General features: G+C 45.8%; 1 protein-coding gene across 1 annotated transcript in view; it reads left to right on the top strand.

The window, feature by feature from the left end:
• The window catches only part of PDS5A (PDS5 cohesin associated factor A), a 169,578-nt gene extending 166,847 nt beyond the window's left edge, over positions 1-2,731 (top strand). Inside the window, exon 33 of the mRNA XM_025385282.1 lies at positions 101-2,731. Coding sequence (XP_025241067.1) covers positions 101-104 — 4 coding nt within the window. The 3' untranslated portion in view covers positions 105-2,731. The remainder of the gene's footprint in view (positions 1-100) is intronic.
• The last annotated feature ends 21,461 nt before the right edge of the window (positions 2,732-24,192 follow it).

The following is a 24,192-nucleotide window of genomic DNA, read 5'->3' as shown; positions in this document are numbered from 1 at the left end:
AATTTTTTTTGTATAACAACTATAGAAATGAAATCATTTTAGTTTGGTTTATATCTTCTCCACATCTTTTCTAACTGTGCATTCTATTCTTATCCCTAAGGTAAAAACGCATTCGCAGAGGGAGAAAATGAAGGCCAAACAGAAGCAGGCTCCAGCTTCTGCAAAAACTTGGATTCACAAATGTCCCTGAACAGAAAATGAAGCTTACTTCAGAACACACACTCTCTGCCTTGAAAACTACAGAAACTATTACTTCCTTTTCACATGACCACAAGTCCTCTGATGGAAATGTACAGCAGAAACTCTTGAGAGAGAGGCTAAAAGCAACTCTGTTCTCCCCCTTCCCCTAGACTTTTCTTATGAAAAGTCAATAATTAAGCAAATTGCTTAACACTTGGTTCCAGTTCCTGCCTATCTGGAGTTTAAATGCGTAATACACCATTAATTTCCACGCTGCAGTTTTTATTTTAAAGAAAGTAACAAGATGTCTTTACACTGACACTGAAAATTCATCCATTTTAGAGCCAGGAATTCCCATGTTACACAGGAAAAAATAGAAGTCTACTGAATTAATTTTTTAAAAGAAAAGAGATCAGATTAAATATTTCTTTGTTTTTCCTTTTGGAAACTTTTATGTATAATTCTTTCTGCCTGCCTACTTTTCTGCAAAAATGAGATGTACAGATTTCGGTTCCCTGCTATGAAAAGTGATGTGGTGGCAATTTTATAAATGTTGCTTTCTGATTTTTATCAGAGTGAGAAAATAATTAAAATTATTGATTTGCAAGTAGTAAACAGTTCATATTTTGATTTCCCCTCATTTTAGTTTAATATAATTTGCAATAAGTGTACATATTGTTGTTTGTTTCATAAAGCATATCACTTTAAAATGGTTTTTACTCCTGTGATTATGTTGGAATATTTGGAATTTTAAAGGAGTAAAGACTGTCCAGCATTTGGTTTTATAATGTTTGTCACCAGATTTTTATTAATGTAAAAAAAAAGTCAATTTTTAAAAAATAGTTGGACTTTGGCAGCTTTGTAAGGAAAGTTGGAGGTGTTTTAGGATTGCTATCAATTTTCAGCATTGTGCTACTGGGAAATAAGTGTTTTGCTTTTGTCTGATGGTCTGGGCTCATTTTTATGTTTATTTTAGAAAACTTGCATCAATATATTATGTCTCAGCATTGTTCAGCATAGGTAATGTGTGCACTTTGTGTACACATAATCATATTTAAGTTTTTTGCATAAAATAAATGCTTCTAGATGTCATGGCAGTCTTTTTAATCTTTTTATCATATGCTTGTGAATTTTTTCATGTTAAAGAGCTAAAGTCATTACATGATGACAGTCAACTCTCCATTATCTATATAAAATAGTGACTATGCCTCAGTTTTTAATTTTAATCATAAACTTAGAACAAAATAACGAAGGCATGTAAGACCTGATTCTGGAAGAACGTGAAATTTGTCTTTTCTCATGTCCAGAGTTCTATCCTGCCCCCATTGTCCACTGTAGGGTCATCTGCAAAGCCCTAGCAGAATGTGCTCACTCCATTTCCTTACACATTCCTAGCATGGGTCAGAGGAAACAACATTTGTGTTATAACTTGGTCTTGATAGGCTGTAGTGTACATGGGATGTAAAACAATGAAGTGTATCAAAGGTGGATGATTCTGTTAGAGTGAAGTTTGAGAGTAAATGTCACTTATGTTTCTCATAGATAATCAAGAGTTGGCTGTGTATTGATTGAAAGATGGGTAATTATTTTAAATATGCATATACACACATTTAGGTATCAGAAGATGCTTAGGGAACAATGGATACCAATGATAGAAAACGATACCTTTACAGGGGCAGAAAAAGCCCTACTCTTCCTTATTGCCTCTTCAGAACCCTTTAGAAAGTATAAAATATTGCCTCCAACATGCTGAAAAAGAGTATCTATGCATAAGTATCAGAGAAGTCCCTCAAGCGGTCAGTAGGTGTGTTCTATTTAGAAAGAGATTAAAGTTCTCTTAGCATCAGACAACTTGATTCCTAAGGTTTCCAATGTGTCACCAACAAAAAGTGCATTGATAGGGACCTTTGTCTCTTCCTCCCTTTGATTAATTGCCCGGCGTCAGTTTACTAGATTACCAAGAGTTACATCATATTAAACAAAATGTAGCAGAACTATCTGCATCAATACATTCTTGTTTAGATTTTTGCAGGAGAGGAGTTACTCAAAAGGATCTGGTCTTTGTCTGATGTAAATGGCCCACCTCAATTCTGTAACATGATGCAAGTGTCTGGCACTAAGGGAAGCAAGAGCAGGATTGTAGAAAGATCAAGCTGATGGGGAGGGACTTGTTTACGGGAATTTTTTTAGTTTTCCTTTTTGAAGGAAAACATAAAAATCCCTTGGAATTTGGTATTCACATCTCAGAGAACTACAACACAAAAGTGCAGACTTATATTTGAGAATTAATGTTAACCCTTTGTGTCTAGTTTGAAGCTTCTTGTATTTGTCTAAAACTACAAGCCAGAATTTTGTATCTCCTTTGATAAAAAGTGTGTATAATGTAAAGTAGTTTTGCATATTCTTGTGCTGCACATGGGCTGAATTTTTAAATTTTTTTTAAAAACTTGAAGCAGAACCTTGTAATTTGTGTAAATGACAAGTGTAAAATCCTACCATAAAATGCTAAAAATATGCACTGTTTCAAATAAAACCAAGAAATGCAGCATTATATAGTAGTGTGGAGCCCTGAATATTCATGTACCCCTGGTATGTCACAAGTTGATAGAATGTCTCTGCATATTTTCTGTTGAGATGCTGGAGTCTGAATATCCTAATTAGAAATCAAAAGCCACCTTCAAACTTCCTGCCTGGGTACTCGGATGTAGCTTACAGTGGCTAAGGAAGAACATAGTGGATGATAAATTCTGAGGGACATTCGGAATTTCCAAACAAGAAATTGGTTTTAGGGGGTGGCTTTTTTTTGAGATGTTATCTTACCCTGTTGCCCAGGGTGGAGTGCAATGGCATGATCATGGCTCACTGTAGCAATCCTCCTGTCCTAGGCTCCTAAAAAAGTGCTGGGATTACAGGCCTGAGCCACCAGGCCTGGCCAAGAGGTTATTTTTTTAACCTAAGAATTTAGCCGGGCGCGGTGGCTCAAGCCTGTAATCCCAGCACTTTGGGAGGCTGAGACGGGCGGATCACGAGGTCAGGAGATCGAGACCACCCTGGCGAACACGGTGAAACCCCGTCTCTACCTAAAAAATACAAAAAACTAGCCGGGCGAGGTGGCGGGCGCCTGTGGTCCCAGCTACTCGGGAGGCTGAGGCAGGAGAATGGCGTAAGCCCGGGAAGGCGGAGCTTGCAGTGAGCCGAGATCGCGCCACTGCACTCCAGCCTGGGCGACAGAGCGAGACTCCGTCTCAAAAAAAAAAAAAAAAAATTTAATAGCAGCCTTTGATTCATATTAGTCTATGGTTCATCCATTCGTTGCAAGTTCTGCACTCACATATTTAGTTTCACAACAAATTCAAGGCTGGGTGCAGTGGCTCACGCCTATGATCCCAACACTTTGGGAGTCTAAGGTGGGTGGATCACGAGGTCAGAAGATTGAGACCATCCTGGCTAACATGGTGAAACGCCGTCTCTACTAAAAATACAAAAATTACCCGGGCGTGGTGGCATGTGCCTATAGTCCCAGCTACTCGGGAGGCTAAGGCAGGAGATCGCTTGAACCTGGGAGATGGAGGTTGCAGTGAGCTGAGATCACACCATTGCACTCCAGCCTGGGCGACAGAGTGAGACTCCGTCTCAAAAAAAAAAAAAAAAAAAAAAAAAATCGAGAGCAAGCAGATTACATAAACATACCTGGGATAAGAGGTGACCAGAATGAGAGGTAAGAAAAGCTATCATGGCTGGGTGCAGCGAGTCACACCTTTAATCCCAGCACTTTGGGAGGGCAGCCGAGGCAGGTAGGTCACTTGACCTCAAGGGTTCAAGACCGGCCTGGGCAACATGGTGAACCCTGTCTCTACCAAAAATACAAAAATCAGCCGAGTGTGGTGGTGCACACCTGTAGTCCCAGTTGCTCAGGAGACTGTGGTGGGAGAATCAGTTGAGCCTGGAAGTCGGAGGTTGCAGTGAGCCAAGATCGTGCCACTGCACTCCAGCCTGGGCAACAGAGCAAAACTGTGTTTCAAAAATAAATAAATAGGCCAGGTGTGGTGGCTCATGCCTGTAATCCCAGCACTCAGGAGGCCAAGGCAGACAAGCCTGACCAACATGGAGAAACCCCGTCTTGATTAAAAATACAAAAAAGTTAGCCAGACGTGGTGGTGCATGCCTGTAATCCCAGCTACTTGGGAGGTTAAGGCAGGAGAATCACTTGAACCTGGGAGTGGAGGTTGCAGTGAGCCAAGATTGCACCATTGCACTCCAACCTGAGCAATAAAAGCGAAACTCTGTCTCAAAAAAAAATAGGCTGGGTGTGGTGGCTCACGCCTGTAATCCCCAGCACTTTGGGAGGTCGAGGTAGGCAGATCACCTGATGTCAGGAGTTTGAGACTAGCCTGGCCAACATAGTGAAACCCCGTCTCTACTAAAAATACAAAAATTAGCCGGGCATAGTGGTGCACGCCTGTAGTCCCAACTTTGCGTGAGGCTGAGGCAGGAGAATCACTTGAACCTGGGAGACGGAGGTTGCAGTGAGCCAAGATTGTGCCACTGCACTCCAACCTGGGCAATAGAGTGAGACTCCATCTGAAGTTTCGTAACTAAATAAAAGCCTGAAACATGTACATTTGCACCACTGCACTCCAGCCTGAGTGACAGTGAGACCCTGTCTCAAAAAAAAAAAAGCTATCATGCCTAGTTTTGTATTTTACCCATAATGGGTTGACCTTCCACCCCCAATACTTGCACTGACAAGACTTTTTTTGTCTTTGCTACTCACATAAACTGTCCTGCTCTGACAAGCAGCTTTGTAGCCTGCTTAGGTGACGCTGACAGCATTTCCTACAAGGAGTTAGCCATAAGCCAGCAAGGTAGGGAGGATGGAAACTAGATTGCAGAATCACGCACATTTCTACTCTAAACCACACCTTCAACCTTTCACTCCCGTGAGAGTAATAACCTTCATTTATTTCACTATTGTATCTTATTTCAAAGTCTTAGCAGGGCAACGTAGAACCCATCTCTACCAAAAAATTTAAAAAATAAGCCAGGCATGGTGGGACGTGCCGGTTTCCGCAGCTTCTCAGGAGGCTGAGGTGGGGACGATTGCTTGAGCCCAGGAGGCAGAGGCTGCAGTGAGCTGAGATCGCACCACTGCACTCCAGCCTGGGTGACCGACACCTTGTCTCAAAGAAAAAAGGCCTAACAGGAACATGTACAAGTATCACGTCTAAGGAACCTGGGCCAGGCTACTGATCAGTACTTCAGTTTTGGGGTATTTCTCAAACGTTTCTTTATCCATGCTGATTGCTAACTTAAAGCACCTTTCTCCCCTGGTTCTCTGGTTACTCTTGTTGTTCTTGAGCAAGGAGCATGTCATTCTGAATAAAACCTGTTATTTTTAGTAAACAGCACTACATCCATTCTTCTTGAAGAAGCTCGAATAGTGACATGGTTTGGCTCTTTGTCCTCACCCAAATCTCATCTCAAATTGTCATCCCCACATGTCGAGGGAGGGACCAGGTGGGAGGTGACTGAATCGGGGGCGGTTTCTCCCATGCTGTTCTCTTGATAGTGAAGTTCTCACGACATCTGATGGTTTAAAGGTGTGGCCCTTCCTTGCTCTGGCTCTCCCCTGCCGCCATATAAGATGTGCCTTTCTTCCCTTTCCCCTTCCACCATGATTAAGTTTCCTGAGGCCTCCCCAGTCATCTGGAACTGACTCAATTAAACCTCTTTCCTTTCTAAATTACCCAGTCCCAGGCAGGTTTTTGTTTTGTTTTGCTTTGTTTTTTGAGACGGAGTTTTGCTCTTGTTGCCCAGGCTGGAGTGCAGTGGCGCAATCTCAGCTCACTGTAACCTCCGCCTCCCAGGTTCAAACGATTCTCCTGCCTCAGTCTCCCGAGTAGTAGTATTTCTAGTAGAAACGGGGTTTCACCATATTGATCATGGTGGTCTCGAACTCCTGACCTCAGGTGATCCACCTGCCTCAACCTCCTAAAGTGCTGGGATTACAGCCATGAACCACCACACCCAGCTTCAGGGAGTTATTTACAGCAGTGTGAGAATGGACTAATAGAAAAACACACTAGAAGTCAGTAAGACATGTAAGGAGCACCATAGTGCTGAGTCTGGATCTGCAAAAGCCAACTAGAAAATGGGGAGTTGCCATTTTTCATCATTACCGGCATTTGTAGAGACTAGGCATGATGCCAGGGGCAGACATTAAAACACCAAGATTGGTGCCTCACAAGGACTAGCAACAGATAACACAGGCAGCTGCGACTGTTCCAGGGGATACATTTCGTATGGACTTCAGAACCCTGATGGATGCTGTAGAAGCAGAAAATCCTCACCTTTTCTACACAGTGAAGTGCAATTCTGAGAACTATTATGAGCATGTAGGTGCCTGTAATCCCAGCACTTTGGGAGGTCAAGGCGCGCGGATCACCTAAGGGAGGGAGATCGACACCAGCCTGACCAACATGGAGAAACCCTGTCTCTACTAAAAATACAAAATTAGCTGGGTTTGGTGGCACATGCCTGTAATCCCAGCTACTCAGGGGGCTGAGGCAGGAGAAACGCTTGAACCCAGGAGGCAGAGGTTGTGGTGAGCCAAGATCGTGCCACCGCACTCCAGCCTAGGCAACAGGAACAAAACTTCTCAAAAAAAAAAAAAAGTGACTGGCCTGAGCAAACCGCCCTGCCTCAGGGGACAAGGAGCTGGACCTGAAGCTGGAGGTGCTCTCCAGGCTGAGGACTGCGGAAAGACAAGAAGGCCACCATTTCAGCCATGACCAACACTCCTTAAATTTCCCTGGGCCCGGCCATGTTGCTCTGTGGAAGAGCTGGTCCCAGCCTTCACACCTCTCTACGCACTGCAGTCCTGAGGGACATGGGACACGCCCCACTCTAAGCACAAATTTGGGGGTGTCAGTCATTCTGGGGTGTCAGTCATTCCTGTGTCTTCTTTGGACAAACTTTGCGCCACCTTAGGAGCTTAGTGGACTTCTCCAAAGCAAGGCAGCCCATGAAGCATCCATGTTTTGGAGTCTTTTTGAAGAGATCCACCTTGGTGGCCCCCAACCCCTACCCCAAGGAAACCCTGGCAGTTTAGTCTTCTGAATGCCTCTGGCATGTCCCCTCCAAGAGGAACGTCAACCGCAGGGACTGAAAGGAAGCTGTCCCTTTGCAACCCACCTCAGGCTAAAAGCTGAAAAGCAAAATACTGGTCACCCCAAAACTACCTTACTTTTAGATGTAGGCCAGACCCAGGGACTAAACCCTCTGCATTTTTTGACCATTTGGCAGCTTGGCTGCCCATGGAAGCTTGTAATTGTGAGCAGCAGGATGTGTCTTTTTAGAAGCCATGGCTTATTAGGGATATTAAAAGTAGACTGGTTCTCACTTTCTTCTCTCTACACATACATAGCTTGGAGGTTGTCTTAATGACAAGGCATCCACACAGCATGGCAGTCAAACATTTCTCAGTCCCCACAGCTGATTCAGAGGAGAACATTCACAGACGTTATAAACTCTGGCGAGGCGCTAAATTTTCCTTAGTTTCCTTGCCTGTAAAATGGGGACTTTCAGATTAAGTAGGCCGGTCACAGTGGCTCATGCATGTAATCACAGCACCTTGGTAGTCCAAGGCGGGAGGACTGCTTGAGTCCAGGAGTTCGAGACCAGTCTGGGCAACATGGCAAGACTCCATCTCTTTAAAATAAATAAATAAATAAATAGCTGGGCATGGTGGCGGGTGTGCACCTATAGTTCCAGTTTTCGGGAGACTGAAGTGGGAGGATCACCTGAGCCCAGGAGCTACAGGCTTACAATGAGCCATGATCACACCACTGGGTGACAGAGATTGTCTAAAAAATATATATACATACATATATATATATCTCAAATATTACATCATCTCCAGTCTCACGGTAATTCCACTTTTTCATGGAAATGGCAGAGACGTGTGAGTTGTCTGCAGGCCGTTTTTTTTTTTTTTTTCCCCCAAGACGGAGTCTTGCTCTGTTGCCCAGGTTGGAGTGCAGTAGTGCCATCTCGGTTCACTACAACCTCCACCTCCCAAGTTCAAGCAATTCTCCTGCCTCAGCCACCCAAGTAACTGGGATTACAGTCGCGCACCACCACGCCTGACTAATTATTGTATTCTTAGTAGAAACGGGGTTTCACCATGCTGGCCAGGCTGATCTCAAACTCCTGACCTCGTGATCCACCTGCTTCAGCCTCCCAAAGTGCTGGGATTGCAGGCTCGAGCCACTGCGCCCGGCCTCTGAAGACCTTATTCTTCACTGATGATACATGATTTCTATTTTACTGACAATTATTGTGTTTTAAGAGTCACAGTTACCTAGCTTTTACAGTTCATATAGAAGGATGAAGGGAATTACAAATATTCAGAACAGGTAGAAACAAGACTGCCATTTGGCTTTGGGGAGAACAGGATTCTGACAGCAGAGGAAGAGCAAATCAGGATTTCTGCCTGAGTTCATTTCCATTTTAATGTCCTGCTTATGATTAATATCATTCAACAATGATAATTCAGCAGAAGCCCAGAAAGGGCTGGCATTGCAACTCGATTCTCCGCCCCTTAGGAATCCTCAAATATAGGAGAAACATTTGCTGTGTAAATTCCGGCAGGAATCCTGTAAGGTGAGGGTTGGATACCTCACGGTGTCAGTCAAGCGGTACCAACCAGGCAGGGGGGGAAATGTGCCTTTAAAATGATGCAGGGCCAGGCATCGTGGCTCACACCTGTAATCCCAGCACTTTGGGAGGCCAAGGCAATCAAATCGCCTGAGGTCAGGGGTTCAAGACCAGCCTGGCCAACATGGCAAAACCCCAGCTCTACTAAAAATACAAAAGAATTAGCCAGGCATGGTGGTGCGTGCCTGTAATCCCAGCTACTCAGGAGGTTGAGGCAAGAGAATCACTTGAATGCGGGAGGCGGAGGTTGCAGTGAGCGGAGATCGTGCCACTGATATCCAGCCTGGGCGACACAGCAAGACTCCGTCTCAAAAAAAAAAAAAAAAATGCTCAAACTGTTGGCCACATACAATGTCTAGCTCTAATATTCTCCATCTTTCTGATGCACTTAATGTCACTGATGGCACCCTCCTTAGTCCCATTTCCTCTGCTCCTCTTGATTTTTATGATGAATTTAATAAAGTTGATATTAATTAAGTGACTGTTAAATGCCATGACGTAAAAATATTGTGCATAAGGAGTTTACAATCAACAGACAGCTAACAAGAATATAGAAGGTGAGACTGGGCATGGCGGCTCAAGCCTGTAATTCTAGCACTTTGGGAGTCTGAAGCAGGAGGATTACTTGAGGCCAGGAGTTTGAGATCAGCCTGGGCAACACAGCTCACTGTTTTTTTGTTTCTCATTTTTGTTATTTTATTTTATTTTATTTTGTTTTGAGACAGAGTCTCATCTTTTGCCGAGGCTGGAGTGCAGTGACGCGATCTCAGCTCACTGCAATCTCCACCTCCCGGGTTCAAGTGATTCTCCTGCCTTAGCCTCCTGAGTAGCTGGGACTACAGGCACATGCCACCATGCTTAATTTTTATTTATTTATTTATTTTTATTTTTTATTTTTATTATTTTTTATTTTTAGTAGAGATAGGGTTTCACCATGTTAGCCAGGATGATCTTGATCTCCTGACCTTGTGATCTGCCCACCTTGGCCTCCCAAAGTGCTGAGATTACAGGCATGAGCCACCGCGCCCAGCCAAGACCCCTGTCTTTACAAAAGAAAAAATTAGCTGGCACCCACCTGTCATTCTAGCTACTTGGGTGACTGAGGTGGGAGGATCAATTGAGACTAGGAGGTTGAGGCTGCAGTGAGCCATGATTGTGCCACTGCGTTCTAGCTTGGGCAACAGAGTGAAACCCTGTCTCAAACAAACAAACAACAGGTGGAATGTCGATCACTACTGGAACAGTTGAGTCCTGTGGGAAATTTGGACCGTGGGACTGTCTCCTATGGGAGATAAGATTTCGATTTATAGAAATGGAAAGCCTGGGTAGCATGGTGAAACCCAATCTCCACAAAAAACTACAAAAATTAGCTGAGCGTGGTGGCTTGTGCCTGTACCCCGGTTTCTAGGGAAGCTGAGGTGGTAGGATTGCTTGAGCCCAAGAGGTCAAGGCTGCAGTGAGCTGAGATTATGCCATTGCACTCCAGCCCGAGCAACAGAGCAAAACCCTGTCTCAAAAATAAAAAAGAAGAAATGGAAGAGAATCACATTACAAAAGAAGAAACAGTAATTTTAAATGTGCAGTGACAGGAAGCACAATGTATACTTGGAGAAATGTAATTACAATACAGAGAAAATGAAAGATCTTTGACTATTAACTTTTATTTTTATAAAAAGAATACACAGTGGCTAAAGAAACAAAAGGCTTATAATGAAAGTAAGTCTTCTGTCCTAGTGTTTTCTAGTCCCAAAACTTACTCTTGACAAGATTTCTTAGCTGTTTCTTCAGATAGTTGCCATATTTTAAAATAATATGCTTTGAATATTCTTTCTTTTTTTCTTTTAGGTACATCTATTGAAATGGGAACTATTTCTTAATTTATAAATTTTGATTATTAGTCTGTTTTTCTTTCTTTCTTTCGCTTTCTTTCTTCCTTTCTTCTTCTTTCTTTTCTTTTCTTTTTTTTTTTTTTTTTTTGAGACAGTCTCACTCTTATCCCCCAGGCTGGAGTGTAGGGCTCCACCACCTGGATTGAAGCAATTTTCCTGCCTCAGCCTCCCGAGTAGCTGGGATTTCAGGTGCCCGCCACCACACCCAGCTAATTTTTTTATTTTTGGTAGAGGTGGGGTTTCACCATGTTGACCAGGCTGGTCTCAAACTTCTGACCTCAGCTGATCCATCTGCCTTGGCCTCCCAAAGTTCTGGGATTACAGGCATGAGTCACTGCACCCGGCCTACTCCTTTTTCATACCACTATAAAGAACTGCTGGAGGCTGGGTAATTTATAAAGGAAAGGTTCACAGTTCAGCATGGCTGGGAGGCCTCCGGAAACTTACAATCATGGCGGAAGGGGAAGCAAATATGTCCTTCTTCACATGGAGGCAGCAAGCTGAATTGCACAGTGAAGTGTGAGAGGGAAGCCCCTTATAAAACCATTAGATCTGGGCCAGGCAAGGTGGCTCAAGCCTGTAATCCCACCACTTTGAGAGGCCAAGGTGGGTGGATTGCTTGAGGTCAGGAATTCCAGAACAACCAGGGCAACACGGTGAAACCCCATCTCTACCAAAAATACAAAAATTAGCCGGGAGTGGTGGTGTGCACCTGTAGTCCTAGCTACTCGGGAAGCCAAGTCACGAGAATCACTTGAACCGGGGAGGTGGAGGTTGCAGTGAGCCGAGATGGCACCACTGCACTCCAGCCTGGGCGACAGAGTGAAACTCTGTCTCAAAAAAAAAAAAAAAAAAACTACATCAGATCTCATGAGAACTCACTGTCATGAGAACAGCATGGGGAAAACCAGGAAACCACCCCCATGATTCAGTTACCTCCACCTTGACACACGGGGATATGGGAATTACAGTTCAAGGTGAGATTTGGGTGAGGACACAAAGCCTAACCATATCAAGTATAGCAACAAATGTGCCCTGGAAGATGAAAACTTGACATTCTTACAAATAACTATCGGCAGGGAGCCGTGGCTCATGCCTGTAATCCCAGCACTTTTGGAGGCCGAGGCGGGCAGATCACGGCATCAGGAGATCGAGACCAGCCTGGCTAACACAGTGAAAACCTGTCTCTACTAAAAATACAAAAAATTAGCTGGGTGTGGTGGCAGGTGCCTGTAGTCCCAGTTACTCGGGAGGCTGAGGCAGGAGAATGGCATGAACCCGGGAGGCAGAGTTTGCAGTGAGCCAAGATTGCGCCACTGCACTCCAGCCTTGGCGAAATCGAGACTCCGTCTCAAAAAAAAAAAAAAAAAAAAAAAGCACAAAAAGAACTATCAATCTTGCAATACAGATTTATCACTACATTTGGTTAAATCACTTAGTAGTAGTTGTTACCTTGCAAATGTTGTTCATGAAGAGCCAAATTCTTTATTTTAACTATATGTCTTCTCTTAAGAGGATCTATAGAATATGAATTAAGAGTCTATCAGCTCTGGCTGGGTGCAGTGGCTCACGCCTGTAATCTCAGCACTTTGGGAGGCCGAGGTGGGCGGATCATCTGAGGTCAGGAGTTTGAGACTAGCCTGGCCAACGTGGTGAAACACTGTCTCTACTAAAAATACAAAAAATCAGCTGGGCCTGGTGCCGCATGCCTGTAATCCCAGGGAGGATCCTAGTTGGGGAGGCTGAGGCAGGAGAAACGCTTCCTGTGGAGGTTGCAGTGAGCCGAGATTGCACTAAGACAAGAGTGAAACTCTGGGCGCCAAGAGTGAAACTCTGCCTCAAAAAAAAAGTTTATCAGCTCTTGGAGCCCTGCGAGGGTCAAACCCTAGGAAGTGCTTGAGCACCCCCTAGCTGTATTAATTCTGAGCAAGTTATTTAATCTTTCTGTCCCTGTTTCCTCATTGCAAAATGTGGATAAGACCTACAGGGCTCTCCTAAGGATTAAGTGAGTTAATACATGTAAAAGGACTTAGAACAATTGGCACTTAGTATACACTCAAAAGTGTCACCTTTTCCTAGAGTTTATAATTGTTTCTCTTAGGCATTTCCAATAGTTCCTTTCATGTAGGTCATGAACTGCACACCTCCAAGGTCTCATTCAAATAGAAAGAATAAACAGGGTTCTGCAATAAGGCAGTGTGTCTCCATAGCAGGTATTTCATCAAGTCCCCCTTTCCCAGAGCCGTCTGTCCTGAAGCCCTTGTCCAGCTCTAATAAAGAAAGGTAGACTCTGTTAGTGCTGTCATCGCAAGTCTTTCTGGTATGGTGCTCCTGAGTTAGAGCCACTGTTTCTTCGTTTCTTTGACTCCTAGTGTCTTTTCTCTTTTTTTTTTCTCCTTTCTTTTTTTTTTTGAGAAGGAGTTTCGCTCCTGTTGCCCAGGCTGGAGTGCAGTGGGACAATCTTGGCTCACTACAACTTCCACCTCCCGAGTTCAAGTGATTCTCCTGCCTCAGCCTCCCAAGTAGCTGGGATTACAGGCATGCGCCACCACGCCCGGCTAATGTCTTTTGCTTTTTTTTTTTGAGACGAAGTCTCGCTCTGTTGCCCAGCTGGAGTGCAGTGGTGCAATTTCGGCTCACTGCAAGCTCCCCCTCCCAGGTTCACGCCATTCTCCTGCCCCAGCTTCCCAAGTAGCTGGGACTACAGGCTCCCACCACCACGCCCAGCATTTTTTTTTTTTTTTTTTTGTATTTTTAGTAGAGATGGGGTTTCACCATATTGGCCAGGCTGGTCTCGAACTCCTGGCCTCAAGTGATCCTCCCACCTCAACCTCCTAAAGCGTGGGATTACAAACATGAGCCACTGCGCTGCCAGATGCAATCTTTTTTTTTTTTTTTTTCTTTTCGAGATGGAGTTTCGCTCTTGTTGCCCAAGCTAGAGTGTAATGGCATGATCTTGGTTCACCACAACCTCCATCTCCCGGGTTCAAGCGATTCTCCTGCCTCAGCCTCCCGAGTAGCTGGAATTACAGGGCATGTGCCACCATGCCCGGCTAATTTTTTGTATTTTTAGTGGAGACGGGGTTTCTCCATGGTGGTCAGGCTGGTCTTGAACTCCCCACCTCAGGTGATTCACCCACCTCAGACTCCCAAAGTGCTGGGATTACAGGCATGAGCCACCCGCCTGGCTGGCTTCCTTCCTTCCTTCCTTCCCTTCCCTCCCTCCCTCCCTTCTTTCTTTTCTTTCTCTTTCTTTCTTTCTTTCTTTCTTTCTTTCTTTCTTTCTTTCTTTCTTTCTTTCTTTCTTTCTTTCTTTCTTTCTTTCTTTCTTTCTCTTTCTTTCTCTCTCTTTCTCTCTCTTTCTTTCTTTCTCTTTCTTTCTTTCTTTCCTTTCTTTCTCTTTTCTTTCTTCTTTCTTTTTCCTTCCTTTTCTTTCTTTCCTTCCTTTTCTTTCTTTCCTTCCTTCCTTCCTTCCTTCCTTCCTTCCTTCCTTCCTTCCTTCCTTCCTTCCTTCCTTCCTTCCTCCTTCCTTCCTTCCTTCCTTCCTTCGCCTTCTTTCTTTCTTTCTTTTTTTTTTTGAAACAGAGTCTTGCTGTGTCACCCGGGCTGGAGTGCAATGGCACCATCTCGGCTCACTGCAACCTCTGCCTCCCGGGTTCAGGAGATCTTCCTGCCTCAGCCTCCCGAGTAGCTGGGATTACAGGCATGCACTACCAGGCCCAGCTAATTTTTGTATTTTTAGTTTAGTTAATTTAGTTTTTTTTTTGTTTGCTCTTGTTGTCCAGGCTGGAGTGCAATGGCATGATCTCAGCTCACTGCAACCTCCACCTCCCAGGTTCAATCGATTCTCCTGCCTCAGCCTCCCGAGTAACTCGGATTACAGGCACCCGCCACCATGCTCAGCTAATTTTTGTATTTTTAGTAGAGACAGGGTTTCACCATGTTGGCCAGGCTGGTCTCGAACTCCTGACCTCATGATCCACCTGCCTCGGCCTCCCAAAGTGCTGGGATTACAGGCGTGAGCCACCACGCCTGGTCTAATTTTTGTATTTTTAGTGGAGATGGGGTTTCACCAGGTTGGCCAGGCTGGTCTCGAACTCCTGAACTCAAATGATCTGCCCACCTTGGTCTCCCAAAGTGCCCGGATTACCAGCCTTTCTTTCTTTTTTTTTTTTTTTGAGATGGAGTCTCGATGTGTCTCCCAGGCTGGAGTGCAGTGGCGCGATCTCGGCTCACTGCAAGCTCCGCCTCCCGGGTTCACGCCATTCTCCCGCCTCAGCCTCTGAGTAGCTGGGACTACAGGCGCCTGCCACCACGCCCCGCTAATTTGCCCTTCTTTTTTTTAAGAGACAGGCTTGCTCTGACGCCCCAGCAAGGAAGCCTGGGAGTATAGTGTCACAGTCCTAGCTCACTGCATTCTCTATCTCCTGGGTTTATTCATTGCTCCATTTTGCCACAGTATACCTACAAGCAATTTAAAATGATGTGCCTAAGTAGAACTTCTGAATATTTGTTTTGTTTTGTTTTGTTTTTTTGAGAGTCTCGCTCTACTGCCCAGGCTAGAATGCAGTGGCATAATCAAAGCTCACTGCAGCCTGACTGGGCTCGAGTGATCCTCCTGCCTCAGCCTCCAGAGTAGTTGAACTACAGGTGTCCATCATCACACCTAGCTAATTTTTAAAACTTTTTGTGGCAACAGGGTCTCACTGTAGTGCCCAGGCTGATCTCTAACTCCTGGCCTCAGGTGATCCTCCTACCTCAGCCTCCCAAAGTGCTGGAATTACAGGTGTGAGCCACCATGCCCAGCCCTGAATCTTTGAATGTAAAAAAAAAGATTGCATCTGGGGCCAGGCATGGTGGCTTACACCTGTAACCCCAGCACTTTGGGAGGCCGAGGCAGGTGAATCACAAGGTCAGGAGATTGAGACTATCCTGGCTAATGCAGTGAAATCCCTTCTCTACTAAAAACACAAAAAATTAGCCAGGCGTGATGGCAGGTGCCTGTAGTCCGACCTACTCAGGAAGCTGAAGCAGGAGAATCACTTGAACCCAGGAGGCAGAGGTTGCAGTGAGCTGAGATTGTGCCACTGCACTCCAGCCTGGGCAACAGAGCAAGACAGCATCTCAAAAAAAAAAAAAAAAAAAGATTGCATCTGGAGTTCTCTGGCTTACACTTGTAACCCCAGCACTTTGGGAGGCCGAGGTAGGTGGATCACTTGAAGTCAGGAGTTCCAGACTAGCCCAGCCAACATGGTGAAACCCCGTCTCTACTACAAATACAAAAATTAGCTGAGGCTGGTGGCGAATGACTGTAATCCCAGCTACTCGGAGGCTGAGGCAGGAGAATCAATGAACCCAGGAGGCAGAGGTTGCAGTGAGCCAAGATTGTACCACTGCACTCCAGCCTGGGGGACAGAGTGAGACTCTGTCTCAAGACAAACAAAATATTGTATCCTAATAAATGACTTACAGCTTGGATGAAAATTTAGATTGAAAATAAAACCATTGGCCAGGCGCGGTGGCCCATACCTGTAATCCCACCACTTTGGGAGGCCGAGGTGGGTGTATCACTTGAGGTCGAGACCAGCCTGAGCAACGTGGCGAAACCCCATCTCTACTAAAAATACATAATTAACTGAGCACGGTGGTGCACACCTGTAATCCTAGCTACTCGGGAGGCTGATGCACGAGAATTGCTTGAACTTGGTGGGTGGAGGTTGCAGTGAGCCGAGATTGCACTATTGCACTCGAGCCTGGGCAAAAAGAGCAAAACTCCGTCTCAAAAAAAATAAACAGGCTGGGCGTGGTGGCTCACACCTGTAATTCCAGCACTTTGGGAGGCCGAGGCGGGTGGATCACCTAAGGTCGGATGTTCGAGACCAGCCTGATCAACACAGAGAAACCCCGTCTCTACTAAAAAAAAAAAAATTAGCCAGGCGTGGTGGCACATGCCTGTAATCCCAGTTACTCGGAAGGCTGAGGCAGGAGAATTGCTTGAACCTAGGGGGCAGAGGTTGCAATGAGCCGAGATCACACCATTGTACTCCAGGCCCAGGCCACAAGAGCAAAACTCCATCTCAAAAAAATAAATTAAATAGATAAATAATAAAGACTGGGCGCAGTGGTTCACACCTGTAACCCCAACACTTTAGGAGGCTGAGGCAGGCAGATCACAGAGGTCAAGAGATCGAGACCATCCTGGCCAACATGGTGAAACCCTGTCTCTACTAAAAATACAACAATTAGCCGGGCATGCTGGCGCAGGCCTGTAGTCCCAGCTACTCGGGAGGCTGAGGTAGGAGAATTGCTTGAACCCAGGAGGAGGAGGCTGCAGTGAGCCAAGATCACGCCACTACACTCCAGCCTGTTGACAGAGCGAGATTACGTCTCAAAAAAATAAATAAATATAAATAAATAAATAAATAAATAAAACAATGTCACTGTCTTCATAATACAGTGTATTAGTAGTTTATAAGAAATCTGAGGCCGGGCGCGGTGGCTCAAGCCTGTAATCCCAGCACTTTGGGAGGCCGAGACGGGCGGATCACGAGGTCAGGAGATCGAGACCATCCTGGCTAACACGGTGAAACCCCGTCTCTACTTAAAAATACAAAAAAACTAGCCGGGCGCGGTGGTGGGCGCCTGTAGTCCCAGCTACTCGGGAGGCTGAGGCAGGAGAATGGCGGGAACCTGGGAGGCGGAGCTTGCAGTGAGCTGAGATCCGGCCACTGCACTCCAGCCTGGGCGGCAGAGCGACACTCCGACTCAAAAAAAAAAAAAAAAAAAAAAAAAAGAAATCTGAGCCGGGTGCAGTGGCTCAAGCCTGTAATCCCAGCACTTTGGGAGGCTGAGACGGGCAGATCACGAGGTCAGGAGATCAAGACCATCCTGACTAACACGGTGAAACCCCGTCTCTACTAAAAAATACAAAAAATCTAGCCAGGCAAGGTGGCGGGCGCCTGTAGTCCCAGCTACTCGGGAGGCTGAGGCAGGAGAACGGTAAACCCGGGAGGCAGAGCTTGCAGTGAGCTGAGATCCGGCCACTGCACTCCAGCCTGGGCAACAGAGTGAGACTCCCTCTCAAATAAAAAAAAAAAAAAAGAAAGAAATCTGATTGGCTGGGTACAGTGGCTTATACCTGTCATCCCAGCACTTTGGGAGGCCAAGGAGGGCAGATCACTTGACGTCACGAGTTCGAGACCAGCCTGGCAAATATGATGAAACCCTGTCTCTACTAAAAATACAAAAGTTAGCCAGGCATGGTGGTAGCTGCCTGTAATCTCAGCCACTCAGGAGGCTAAGGTACGAGATCACTTGAACCCAGGAGGCAGAGCTTGCAGTGAGCTGAGATCACCACTGCATTCCAGCCTGGGCGACAGAGCAAGACTCTGTCTCAAAAAAAAAGAAAGAAAAAGAAAAGAAAAGATAAGAAAAAAAGAACGAAATTGGATTGATTCTCGCTCTTTTCTTTCGGGGGGCCCTTAGTGTCCTCTCCTCTACCTAGTGCTCTAAAATTAGTCAAAGATGTGTAAGTCTTTTTTTTTTTTTTTTTTTTTTTTTGATGGAGTCTCTCTCTTTTGCCAGACTGGAGTGCAGTGGTGCAATCTCGGCTCACTGCAACCTCTGACTCCAGATTCAAGCGATTCTCCTGCCTCAGTCTCCCAAGTAGCTGGGACTACAGCACCCGCCACCACACCCAGCTTATTTTTGTATTTTTAGTAGAGACGGGGTTTCACCATGTTGCCCAGGACTGTCTCAATCTCCTGACTTCGTGATCTGCCCGCCTCAGCCTCCCAGAGTGTTGGGATTAGAGGCATGAACCACCGTGCCTGGCATTTTTTTTTTAATCGCACTGAACTAGTAAGTTTATCTGAAAATTTGTGTCCTTTAGCTCTGCAAAATGTTTTGTCCTCTTTCTCTGGTAATGTAAGCCTCATTTTCTTTTTCTTGGTGGAGCTCAATTGTTCTCTGTTTTCTCTCTGAGATGATCAGTTATCAGAACTTCTGGGTTGATATATTTCTCACATTCTTGCTCCTATTTTTTTTTTTTTTTTGAGATGGAGTCTTGCTCTGTCACCCAGGCTGGAGTGCAATGGCGCGATCTCGGCTCACTGCAACCTCCACATCCTGGGTTCAAGCGATTCTTCTGCCTCAGTCTCCTGAGTAACTGGGACTACAGGCGCGCACCACCATGCCCGACTAATTTTTGTATTTTTAGTAGAGATGGGATTTCACCATATTGGCCAAGCTGGTCTTGACCTCCTGACCTCGTGATCCACCTGCTTTGGCCTCCCAAAGTGCTGGGATTGCAGGCGTGAGCCACTGCTCCTGGCATCTTGCTCCTATTTTTTTAAATCAGCCTCCTTTTTAAAAGTTTTTCCATTGAGACCTCCTCTATTCATTAATCCTTCAGTTAATTCATTTACTCATTTACTGAAACAGGTATTTACTGATGACTGACCTACAGTATTCTTCTGTGTCCAGGTAATGTTCTGGGCAGTGTAGATACAGCAATGAATAAGACAAATCCTCATCCTCATTTTGGACAAAATTTAAAAGTGGATTAATAATAAGTGCCAAAATGTGCCATAAAGGAAAATTAGGCCAGGAGAGGAAGAGAAGGAGAATGGGGCTAGAAGCTGTTTCAGCTAGGATGGTCAGGGAAGGAAGGCCTGACATTTGAACAGCAGCATGAATGAGATGATGGAGCAAGTCCTGTGAAGACCTCCAGGAAGAACATTCCAGGCAGAAGGCCTGAGTTTGCAGCAAGGTTAGTGTGCTTGATAAACAGCAAGGGGTTAGCATGTCTAGGGCAGAGTGAGCAAGGTGAGATATGAAAGAGGCTGGACATGGTGGCTCATGCCTGTTATCCCAGCATTTTTGGAGCCTGAGGCATGAGGGTCGCTTAAGCCCAGAAGTTTCAAACAAGGCTGGGCAATATAGTGAGATCCTGTCTCTCTAAAAAAAACAAAACAAAAAAACCTAGGAATGCAGGTATAGTGGTAGATGCCTGTGGTCTCAGATACTTGGGGGCTGAGGCAGGGGATCACTTGAATCCAAGAGTTCAAACTATGATGGTGTCACTGCATTCCATTCCGGGCGACAGGAGACCCTGTCTCAACAACCACCACCATCAAAAAATAAATAAAGAGAGAAAGAAAAGAGATAAGGTCACCGAGGTAGTCAGGAACAATGGAGGTAGTAAGGCCATGTAAGGTATTGTGGCCATGGTAAGGAGTATGGATATTATTCTAATTTAGTTAAAAGGCATTTTAAGCAGGCAACTACCATTAAAAACAACATTCTGGCTGGACATGGTGGCTCACGCCTGTAATCTCAGCACTTTGGGAAGACGAGGCAGGTGGATCACTTGAGGTCCAGAGTTCCAGAACAGCCCGGCCAACATGATGAAATCCTGGAGTTCCCGTCTCTACTAAAATTACAAAAATTAGCCAATCCCAGTGACCCACCTGTAATCCCAGCTACTTGGGAGGCTGAAGCACCAGACTTGCTAGAACCTGGGAGGCGGAGGTTGCAATGAGCCCAGATTGTGCCACTGCACTCCAGCTTGGGTGACAGAGCAAGACTTAGTCTCCAAAAAAAAAAAAAAATCAGTTTGCCATCTGGCAGATGGACTGTAAGAGCTCAAGAGTATAAGTAGAGATACCTATATAAGTCTAGCGTAGTGGTCAAAGCAAATGTTACACTGGCTTGGTTAGAAAGTAGCAGACAAGGCCGGGCGCGGTGGCTCAAGCCTGTAATCCCAGCACTTTGGGAGGCCGAGATGGGCGGATCACGAGGTCAGGAGATCGAGACCATCCTGGCTAACACGGTGAAACCCCGTCTCTACTAAGAAATACAAAAACTAGCCGGGCGAGGTGGCGGGCGCCTGTAGTCCCAGCTACTAGGGAGGCTGAGGCCGGAGAATGGCGTGAACCCGGGAGGCGGAGCTTGCAGTGAGCTGAGATCCGGCCACTGCACTCCAGCCTGGGCTACAGAGCGAGACTCCGTCTCAAAAAAAAAAAAAAAAAAAAAAAGAAAGTAGCAGACAAGTAAATGGAAATCAGAACTAGAATATATTTTGAAGGCTGAGCTAATAAGAGTTGCTGATGAATATGGGCAGTTAGTCAGGGAAAGGAGTGAAGGATGATTTGGGAGGTTTTAGCCTGAGCGACTGAATAAATAATGGTCCCATTCAATTGCCTAAGGACAGACAAAGAAAGCAGCAAGTCTGGGTGATGGTAGAGTGGAATAAGGGTTTTTTTCCATTATTTTCTTTTTCTTTTCTTTTCTTTTTTTTTGAGACAGAGTTTCGCTCTTATTGCCCAGCCTGGAGTGCAATGGTGCGATCTTGGCTCACCACAACCTCTGCCTCCCGTGTTCAAGAGATTATCCTGCCTCAGCCTCCCGAGTAGCTGGGATTACAGGCATGCGCCACCACCACAGCTAATTTTGTGTTTTTAGTAGAAATGGGGTTTCTCCATGTTGGTCAGGCTGGTCTTGAACTCCCAACCTCAGGTGATCCGCCCGCCTCGGCTTCCTAAAGTGCTGGCACTACAGGCATGAACCACCACGCCTGGCCAGGTCTTGTTTTGTTTTTTCTTTTTTTTTTTGGAGATGGGAGTCTCATTCTGTCACCCAGGCTGGAGTGCAGTGGCACGATCTCGGTTCACTGCAACCTCCGCCTCCCGGGTTCAAACAATTCTCCTGCCTCAGACTCCCGAGTAGCCGGGATTGCAGGCGTCTGCCACCACGCCCAGCTAATTTTTTGTATTTTTAGTAGAGACACGTTTCACCATGTTGGCCAGGCTGGTCTCAAACTCCTGACCTCAAGTGATCCACCCACCTCGGCCTTTTTTTTTTTTTTTTTTTTGAGACAGGGTCTCACTCTGCTACTCAGGCTGGAGTGCAATGGCATAATCATGGCTCACCACAGCCTCAACCACCGAGGCTCAGGTGACCCTCCCACCTCAGCCTCTTGAGTAGCTGGATTACGGGTGCCCGCCACCACTCCCAGCTAATTTTGTATTTTTTGTAGAGACAGGGTTTCACCGTGTTGCCCAGGGTGGCCTCAAACTCTTGGGCTCAAGCGATCCACCTGCCTCAGCATCCCAAAGTGCTAGGATTACAGGCATGAGCCACTGCGCCTGGCCAGGAATTTGTTTCTAAGACATAAGTTTGAAGTGTCCCACCACAGTGTTTAAAAGAGTGGATTCCGGAGGGAGACAGCATTAGATTAAATTCTAGACTGGACAGGGCGTGGAGTGTACAAAAATATCTTTTCTCTCCTTAAAGTGGAGATATTATAGCAAGTATGTACGCTAAAGCAAAAAGAGAGAAATGAACAATTCTGGAGAAAAAGAAAGATTAATTATAGGAGTGAAGTCCTTGAAGAGACGAGAGCGAAAACAGGCTGGGCGCGGTGGCTCACGCTTGTAATCCCAGCACTTTGGGAGGCCGAGGTGGGCAGATCACGAGGTCAGGAGTTCAAGACCAGCCTGGCCAATATGGTGAAATCCCATCTCTACTGAAAATACGAAAAAGTTAGCCAGGTGTGGTGGTGCACGCCTGTAATCCTAGCTACTCAGGAGGCTGAGGCAGGAGAATTGCTTGAACTTGGGAGTGGAGGTTGCAGTGAGCTGAGATGGCGCCACTGCACTCCAGCCTGGCAACAGAGTGAGACTCCATCTCAGAAAAAAAAAAAAAAAAAGACAGTGAAGACAGACCATATGACCACTGGTGCAGATAGGATACATTTGATGATGAGATGCATCACTTTTTGCTTCAATTTATTAGCAATATAAGAAATTGGTTCGGCCGGGCACAGTGGCTCACGCCTGTAATCCCAGCACTTTGGGAGGCCGAGGCGGGGTGGATCACGAGATCAGGAGATCAACCCATCCTGGCTAACCCGGTGAAACACTGTCTCTACCAAAAACACACACACAAAATTAGCCGGGCGTTGTGGCAGGCGCCTGTAGTCCCAGCTACTTGGCAGGAGAATGGAGTGAACCCGGGAGGGGGAGGTTGCAGTGAGTCGAGATCGCACCACTGCACTCCAGCCTGGGCGACAGATAGAGGCTCCGTCTCAAAAAAAAAAAAAAAGAAAAGAAATTGGTTCATGAGTTGTAAGGGATTCAGATAAGTTGTTGGAGATTCAAAATGAGAGAAGTTGTGAAATAGTCACCTCGGAGAGTGAACAGGGAGACATACAATTCTGCTACTTAGGCATAGGAGTTGACTAGGCAGAGAACTGAGACTTTGCAAGGTCAGTCAGGAAGCAAGGGAAAAGAAACTTAATACAGTAATGGCCTATGAAATCTAAGCTGCATAAAGGAGATGTATAACAAGGACTGTATCTGTCTCACCTTCATTAATGTGGGGCATGTAATCCAAAATAGTTAATAGAGACTGGGCATGGTGGCTCACACCTGTATCCCAGCACTTTGGGAGGCCGAGGAGGGCGGACCACCTGAGGTCGGGAGTTCGAGACCAGCTTGGCCAGCATGGTAAAACCACATCTCTACTAAAAATACAGAAATTAGCCAGGCGTGGTGGCACGTGCCTGTAATCCCAGCTACTCAGGAAGTTGAGGCAGGAGAATTGCTTGAACCTGGGAGATGGAGGTTGCAGTGAGCCGAGATCATACCATTGCACTCTAGCCTGGGCAACAAAAGTGAGACTCCATCTCAAAAAAATAATAATAATAAAAATAAAAATAGCAACTAGGGACTAGGGACTAGGTGCAGTAGCACAGGCCTATAATACCAGCAGTTTGGGAGGCAGACACGGACGGATCACCTGAGGTCAGGAGTTCAAGACCAGACTGACCAATATGGTGAAACACTGTGTCTACTAAAATTGCAAAAAAATTAGCCAGCTATGGTGGCACATGCCTGTAATCCCAGCTACTAGGGAAGCTGAGGCAGGAGAATCACTTGGACCCGGGAGGCAGAATTTGCAGTGAGCCGAGATCGTACCACAGCACTCCAGCCTGGGTGACAGGGTGAGACTCTGTCTCAAAAAAAAAAAAAAAAAAGCTACTAAAAAAAGCATGGAAATGGTCTAAACACATCAGCTAAAAGAGAGATTATCAGACTGGATTAAAAAGAAAGACTCATGGCCTGGTGCGGTGGCTCACGCCTGTAATCCCAGCACTTTGGAAGTCCTAGGCAGGCAGATCGCCTGAGGTCAGGAGTTCGAGACCAGCCCGGCCAACATGGTAAAAATCCAAACATTAGCCTGGCATGGTGGGTGGTACGTGTCTGTAGTCCTGTCTACTTGGGAGGCTGAGGCAGGAGAATCACTTGAACCCCAGAGGCAGAGGTTGTGGTGAGCCAAGATTGCTCCACTGCACTCCAGCCTGTGTAACAGAGCGAGACTCTGTCTCAAAAAAACAGAAAGA

This window comes from Theropithecus gelada, chromosome 5 (assembly GCF_003255815.1).
Source record: "Theropithecus gelada isolate Dixy chromosome 5, Tgel_1.0, whole genome shotgun sequence".
Classification (NCBI taxonomy): Eukaryota; Metazoa; Chordata; class Mammalia; order Primates; family Cercopithecidae; genus Theropithecus; species Theropithecus gelada.
This window is presented reverse-complemented; position numbering and strand designations above follow the sequence as displayed.